At 48.7% G+C, this 8,270-nt stretch overlaps 1 protein-coding gene across 1 annotated transcript in view; it reads left to right on the top strand.

Annotated features, from left to right (window-relative positions):
* Positions 1–531: 531 nt before the first annotated feature.
* Positions 532–8,270, top strand: part of gfra4a (GDNF family receptor alpha 4a) — a 111,762-nt gene continuing 104,023 nt past the window's right edge. Inside the window, exon 1 of the mRNA XM_028997819.1 lies at positions 532–1,092. Coding sequence (XP_028853652.1) covers positions 1,050–1,092 — 43 coding nt within the window. The 5' untranslated portion in view covers positions 532–1,049. The remainder of the gene's footprint in view (positions 1,093–8,270) is intronic.

Genomic DNA, 8,270 nt, shown 5'->3' with positions numbered 1-8,270 from the left:
TCTGTCCCCCTGCCCTGGCTGTCACCCCGGCGCTAACAGCCCGGACGTCTGCCGTGTCTCAGAATACGCGCTCTCAGGTCTGCCTGTGGCTCCGTCAGGCTGTGTCTTTCACACGTTCCTTCTGTCACACAGACACACAATATCACACACACACACACACACACAGGCGTACAAAATGCACGATCATCTAACCGATGCCAATGGTTCAGAGATTTTAAACCATGCAGCACATAGTAACCAGTGTCACCAAGAAGTCACCTCATACAAGGCTGTAATTATTTGTTAAATATTAATAATATTTCGTATTTGCTTTATGTGTCTGAAGTTTATATGATTTGTGGTTAATTTGCGATACATTGGTGTGTGTGTGTGTGTGTGTGTGTTGGGGGTGGGAGGGTTTGTGGGCAGGAGCAGGTGACGAGTCTCTTGTTCCCAGCGACGGCGACAAGTGCGCATCGACCAGGGTGCCCTGCCTGCGAGGACATATCGACTCTTTTTTTTTTTTTTACTTTTCTTTTCTTCCCTTCAGAATTCACATTTCTCGTCACTATCTTTCCAAATCGCGGCCCAGCGATGAGACTCCGGAGTCTGTTTTAGCGTCGAGATCCCATTTAATTCCCGCTTCCAAAACTCCGGCTGGCAGGGACTTCTGCGCCCGGTGACGCCGCGGTTTTCCCGGCGAGAAGACGGAGAGGGAGGAGGGAGGGAGGAGAGGAAGCGGACGGACGGACGGACGGACCACCGAACGAGGACACCCGAGCGGAACCGCGAGGACCGGAACGGAGGGATGGCACGGGGGCGCGTTTAAATTCTCCTCCGTCCCCGACGTTCTCGCGCCAAATTCTTACTACTCTCATTAACTTTTTTGGGGGGTTAAATATTATTCCCCGTTAAATCTCCCGGAGGATGTTCTGGACGGCGCCCTGCACTTTCGGCGGGCAGCAGCAGTGAAGGCACCGCGCGCAAAACCCGAGCGACCGACCGACCGACCGACAGCAGCGCCGTCGCCTCTCGCCCCGCGGACCCCCGGCCTCACCGCGCACCGGAGGATGGACTTGCTGGGACTCTACCTGCTCCAGCTGGCGCTGGTCGGTGAGTGGAGCCCCGAACTCCGTTCGCCAAGTTTCCCGCCCGCGCGGTGTTCAGCCGTGGGTTCGGTTCGGAGGGACGCCCGGTACCGGTTTTTTTTTTTTTTGGGGGGGGGGGGGGGGATTGTGGGGGTCTCTATGTCACGTAAACGTTACCCTGACGATTACACGAAAAAAAACGGAGCCGAGCGTATCGCTGTCGCCCGTTAACCCGGTGGCCCGCGGTGGGTCCCGTTACGCACGTGCGCGCGCCGCGCAGCCTGGACACGCGGGTTTTAATGAGCGTGACCAGGTTCCCACGGCCGGCCGATTCGCAGAGAGGATAAAGGTCCGTGTTTCACAACCTTGAACGGCCAGAGCTGCCCAGTTTTGTGGTCGAAATCGTTCTTCTGTCTGATTTCACATCGCCTCGTGATTATGGGTGTTTATCTGAGGCAGGAGAGTTTGTGCGACTACATATCTGCATATTTATCACACAGCGAATCAGAACGTTTTGTGTGTGTCGGTGGCCTGATTATTATTATTTTTTTTTAGATTTAAGCTCATCTCAAGTGCTGAGAGAGAGAGAGAGAGAGAGAGAGAGACTGATGATGATCTGGGCAAAGCTGTCCTCTTGGCGAGGTGTTGCTCAGACTGAGTGTGTGTCTGTGTGTGTGTGTGTGTGGGGGGGGGGGGGGGTAAGGAAAAGGGTGGTTGTGTTGAATTATTCAGCAGTGCTGCTTATGATTGGTTCTACATGTTTAAAATTAGGGCTGGATTTACATAAGACAGACTGCTAGGATGAGGGGTGTTTTATCGCTTTCTCTCTCTTTCACACACACACACACACACACACTGACTGCTGTTCCCTGCATGTGTCAGTGCACCGTTGGGTTTCCACGTCTCTCGTGTGCGGGTGTGTGACGGCTCGGAGTGCAGTTCCGAGGGTGAGGAGGTCAGGTGGTGAAGATCCTCCTTTCCTCTTCTGCTCTCTCTCTTCCCGCTCCTCCCTCACTCTTTTTCTCGCTCATCTGAGTTGCTACCTTGTAGTGTTTGCTTAAATATATGATGAAGAACAGGACACACACACACACACACACACACACACACTCATATCCATCCTTTGGTCTTTCCTGTCATGGAGACTCCTGTCCTTCTGAAAGACACTCTGGAGTCCATCCCATCAGTATGTCCTAACACACAGTGTTAGTGTTTAGGTCCATCTTTGTTGCTCATGCTACTGAACATCATTCATTTCGGACTCATCCTCGAACAAGTGATGTGAACGGCCGCTGCAGCGCCTGTGCGGGTTGCTGTTTTACTCGGCAGAGCCGGTGGGACCCCTGTTTGCCGCGCCGCAGGGAGTCGCCGGAGCGCTGGGTCTCGCGTTCCGCCACGCGAAGGCCACATCAAATCCTCATGGCCCTCACGTGCATGTCAGAGGCCGCCGGGTCTTTGAAAGCAGCCCCGCGGGCTCGGCAGGAACGTGTCCTAACACGGCCCCCAGCGAGCAGCGGGATGGACCCCATTCAAGCGATCCTGAAAGATCCTTCTGCAGTTGTAAAAAATGAAGAAGAAAATGTGGTTTTTGGCTGGTACATCGTGCATCTCAAGGATTTGCAGAAATAAAAATATTAAGACACAAAGGTTCTGGTTGTTAGTCTTCCGGATGTTGGAGAGGAGGAACTAACTACCCACCTAACCTGTATTGTTGGCTGTAGTTATTTGTGACACCCAGAGGGTGAACTGATGATGAGGATGTTTTTATGAACTTAGTTTGAAATGGGAGTAGCCCACAAGGATAAATGACAGCTCTGACATATAGTGGGACTTTGGCGTTCTGGACATGGGGGCACCAGTAGACGTCAGCTCGGGACCATGTCTGGTTCCAAACCAAATCAGCACTTCTGATTGGGTATGTTCCAGAGTCACTAGAACCCCAATGTTCTGCATTTTGAAAAAATCCTGTGTTCTACCAGACAAACCCTGAGCTCACGCTGTCTCTCTCACTCGCTTCCCATAACCATCAGACATAAGTCCTAATATTCAGGGTCACGTCCTGGGACACTGGGCACAGGGCGGGGAGCTTGCACACACACACACACACACACTATTCACTCACACACTTACACCTACAGACAATTCAGAGTCGCCAAGTCCAGCTAAAGTGCATGCCTTTGGATGGTGGGAGGAAACCGGAGAACCTGGAAGAAACCTGTGTCAACACGGGGAGAGCATACAAACACAAACTATGTCTGAGCTGGGATTTAAACTCACAACCTTAGAGGAACACCCGAGGGTTCAAACAGCCTAAATTCAAATGGCTTTTTCTCAAGGAAACATTGGAGAGGGAGCAGCATGATAGTTTGTTGTATTCTTCAGGGAAGACCATTATATAGAAGGATCTCTTTTGGGATCTTTAAGGTCTTGCAGGTTATGTTATGTAGTGAAATGTGTGTGTGTGTGTGTGTGTGTGCGCAAGCTGGCCATGTTTTATTCATGTCTGCTGACGTTTGTCAGCTTTGGGCTGTGGAGATCGAGGTTTATTGCCTACTTCACTGTCCCTTTGGTGCATCTGCAGCTCTGATGGAAGGAAACTGTGGAATTTTTAAAAAGCCCGGTTCCAAATCCAATGTGATTTTCACCATTAGTTCATGCAACTGTATATCTGTGGTTTGTGTGTGTGTGTGTGTTTCTGTGAGACACAGCTTCTTGCCTGAGACATGAGCACACTTAATGCTGAAAGGCAAATGGCACAGGTTGAAGTTCCACTGAGAGAACTGCACGCGCACACACACACCCACACACACACACAGCTGACAGTTCTATCTTTATGTATACTTTTTTCCCGCCATATGGCCGTATTTCTTTGTAGAACAGTCAGATCATCTCAGGGGGTTCCAACTTGGAGATACAGGCATACCACATTCACTTAAAATGTACAGATGGTGATTAACTGTGAAAAAAAAAAAACATTTTTTGGGGGGAATCGTGACCCACCACAGTAGTACAGCTCCAGTATACTTTTTACACAGATTCTACAGTGTCTGCTTCACTACTGGAGGCTATTGATGGAGGTGGAGATGCTATCTGGTGTCCCATGTCCTCTTTAGAGGACTGGTTGACTTACGATCTACAGGTCATGTGATGCAAGTTATGAATCGGAAGCGTCTTCTTCCAAGAAGATCTCTCTCCCGCCTTTCCCAATGTTAGTTCCCTTGTGGAGCCAAGCAATCCCAAAAGCAGCTCGCTAAGGGTCAGTTTCCCCTTCATAAATTAAGCCTAATCTTTCACTGAAGTTCTTTTTTTTTTTTAGACCAGGACAAGGTTAAAACCATGAACGGAAAAATGACACTAAAGAGGATTTCACACATGACCGCCATTCCCGTACCTGCTCACGCCTGTCATCAACCAATAAGCTGTCAGCCCTACTGCCACTTCCTCCATTAGACTGTTGGTCCCTTATCTGCATGTGGTCGTATCTCTTTGGCATTATACCCACTCAGGCCACCCCACAGTGACAGACACTCTTGTCTCGGCTCTTCCGCCGCGTACGCTCACACAGAGATAGTGCTGCAGCCTGTGTGATATGATAACAGAGGGGTTTTGTCTCCTGAAACACACACACACACACAGACACACACTGAGCAGGGTAATTATGACAGACAGGAGTCAGCGTAAGACATGGGGATCTTCAGAGAGAAAGGAGACAAAAGCGAAAGAGGGGAGAAAGTTTTGGCGGAACAACCCCGCTCGGCTGATTGCAGCTGAGGATCGGGAGCAGCGGAGGAAGAGTGTGAAAGGGAAGAAGAGTTCTCTCTGTGCTCTCATTATGTTAACACCCCGTCATTGGGCCTTCTTTTGTTAAGGAGAGACAATTACCCGAGCCTCTCTGAATGAGACGCCGGCCGCATCCGCCGGCGCCGTGGCGGCGAACGGCGGGAAAATTGTCTAAAGTGATTGCTTCGGGGAAGTGAAAGGCGCGACGCGGCGACACCTCTCCCAGGGAAAGTTCTCGTTAGTGCAAATCGGTGGGGTTTTTGCTGTCGGGCCCATGGGTGGGTCGGGAGCAGGAGAGAGGTTGGGCCTGGCTAAGGGGAATTATTGTTCATGTCAGTGGAGATCTGCTTTCCATTGTCCTGTGTGAGAAGAGAATGTGTGTGTGTTCGGGTGTGTGTGACGCTGGAACAGAGCTGACAGGAAGCACCTCTGATTGAAGAAGGGGGGCCACAGCGAAATAGGCAGCACGTGAAGAGTGAGGGAGGTGAGAACGCGTCGGGGAGGGATGAGACGTGAGGCAGAGGGTTAATGGGACGTGTGGAATGAAGGAGAGAGATAAACGAAGCACGAGGAGCCTGACCACTGCTCTGTATGAATGTTTTATGGCTAATAAAGGGGCCTAATTTCATCTGGGTTCTTCAAAGCTCTTAAAATGGCCCACACCACAGCCGCAAATTAATCAGGGTTTAGGTCACACATTTTCATTGGCCAGCCCGTAATCAGAGCACATTACCCCACAAACAGAGTGTGTATTGTCACACATAGCGCTGCGTGATAGTGTTTCGCAGTATAAACGGTATAAACGATATGCAATATAAATTTGGCCAACGGGAGAGATATACTTTGATATACTGGCCTACCACGCCTACTTTCATACTACTGCATGAGCCATTAGTTTTGGCCGAGAGCACAGAGTGCACGGCAAGGATGCTTGAAATAATTCCTACATTTGAGTTGCCAAAAAATACCTAAATATCATTAATAATGATTAGTAAGCCTTAAATAGATCTTAAAAATACTGCAGACCCAATAAATAAAATACAACAAGCCTTAAATCTGCCGGTCTCTGCACAATTCTGGCTTTACTAAGTGTGGCGGGCGTGTCGGTGCCCAGTCCGGACCACCGCAGGCATGGACCCGATCGGGCAAGTGGTACCGATCACGTACTGACGGCACGCATGGAAATGACCAGGGGCGTCCTAGCCTGCTTGGTGCTCTGGGCGAAAAAAGTCATTATGATTTTAAAAATCCCTAAATAAAATCTTGGAATCCTGGAGGGACCGCATGATAAAATATGAACAAGCATAGTGTTATTTAAAGATTTTCTGACAAATATTTTTCATGTAAACCCTACAGCTGAATGCAGAAAATCCAAAAAATGCATATTATCACTGGCATTATACAAATACCTGGTATTTCACCGGCCTTATGGGTGTGACAGTCCGCTTTCAGTAGAATTTCCCAGATATTGATTATTATACAGATTCCCGCTGTAGTACCTTTGTTATGGACACATGCTGTTACATTTAAATTGACTTCAAATTATATGGAGCAATATATACGTCTGCGAATAAATTTGATCGCACTGGAGTCCGGTGACTGTGGTAATCGATGTCGGGTGAGGAGGTGTTGAAAACGGAAAGCCGGATCTGTCTGTTCCTCTCTTCCCCTGTTTTTTTTTTTCCTTTCTTCAAATGAGAGAGAGAGCGAGAAAGAGAGCGAGAGAGAGGGAGAGGGAGGGCGAGCGCTAATCGCTGTGACATGTGTTGGCGTCGCCGGGTGGCTAGGCTAACAGGCGCGCCAAGCTAATTGGAGTCTGATGTGAGTCGGAGTGAAGCCCGCTGGTCACTGCTGAGCATCTGCAGCCAAAGCCGAGACTGGTCCTGCCGTCACTGTCTCACACACACACACACACACACACACACACACAGAACTGACCCACCAGAGCCTCTTTAGCCTATAGAGCTTCCCCAGAGCAGAGTTTGAGACGCTGCCGTTGGGAAGGTAGCGGATTTGTTGCATTCATACACATTTTTGGTAAATTTCTCATAGATTTTATGTACTTTGGTGCCTTTCAGTGTGCTTGCTTGTGGCTGAAAATAAAAATCCTGAGGGCTCAGGAACCATATTGGTTCATAATTTATGATCAGGGCATATTCTGGTAAGAATTTCTTTAGTAAGAATTTTCATTAGGCTGCCTTCTTCATGGCCGTGGACATTAGAACCACTTTCTGGACAACATAATACCTAATGACAATTTCCTCATTCTGTCAGTTAGGCCATTTCAATTCAGATATATTGTAATTATTTAAATACGTTACCAGTTGAAAGTAGTGTCACTGAAACAGTTTTGCTCTGATTTCGGTTGTGTTCATTCCTTGTGTTTTTACTTCTTTGAATCAATCAATTCTAATCATTTTATTTCTAAACCCTGTGTTCAGCCTCTCTGTTGCAGAATGTGTCTCCAGTAGCCTCCTAGAAGGGATGATTAGGACACCAGATCTTTATTGGACCCTCAAAGTTCCAAAGCAATCAAAAACTGGCCAGGAACGGGCCTTCCCTCAGTGGACGGCGAAGCGCGTTCAGTCTGGGGAGCTAAGGCAGCCATTTACATCCTCAAACTACTTCAAATGAGCTAAATCATCATTTTAATCACTTTTGTTTGAATAACGTGAAGAACCTTCCTTTAACCTTGAGAAAATCCTGGAAGAACAGTGATTTTTTTTATTTTTTTTTTACACCACAGTCCTAGATTCGCCAGCAGAAGACCCACTTTATTAACTTGAGTACCAGTACGGTGCTTTTGAGAGCAGTGTTCTCCTGAACGGGATTCTGGGTAGCTCTAATTAGGCCGCATAGGAGAGGCTTTTTTTTTTTTCCTTCACCGGTTCCACTCACGTCTTGCGGCCATGCTAACGCCGTCATCCCAGGCTGAACCTCGTACCCCCGCCCCGCCGTACAGAAAACTAATTTCTGCTCATTTATATCCTCCACGCTCCGCAGTGCAAAACCGACCCTGCCAGAGCAGCGCGCCGCTCACAATACGCTGGAGATGGGGCCGATACGAGGTGCCCGGGCTCGACTAAATGATGGTTAGCCTGGCAATTACAAAAGGCGCAACTCCCCCTCCCTGATATCTCTCTTTCCGCAGAGTCGGCTTCATTGAATTAAAACCCATTTCCTGACCGAGTGTGTGTAAGTGTGTGTCGTGCGTAGATGTGATAGATTAGACAAGGCTAATATGCTACGCTTGTAACCTGGCCTTGTGAGTCCGTGTTTGCGCGTGTGTCCGTGGCATGGCGGCTGCTGGCGTTGCGGTGAGCAGATGAATTGGATCAATACCGCCGAGGTCTCTGCTCTTATCTCTGCTTAACTGCACCCTATTAATGGCTAAAAACGGCGGGTAATTTCGAGTGGATTTGC

This window comes from Denticeps clupeoides, chromosome 1 (assembly GCF_900700375.1).
Source record: "Denticeps clupeoides chromosome 1, fDenClu1.1, whole genome shotgun sequence".
NCBI lineage: Eukaryota > Metazoa > Chordata > Actinopteri > Clupeiformes > Denticipitidae > Denticeps > Denticeps clupeoides.
The sequence above is the reverse complement of the archived record's forward strand: the minus strand, read 5'-3'. Positions and strand labels throughout refer to the sequence as shown.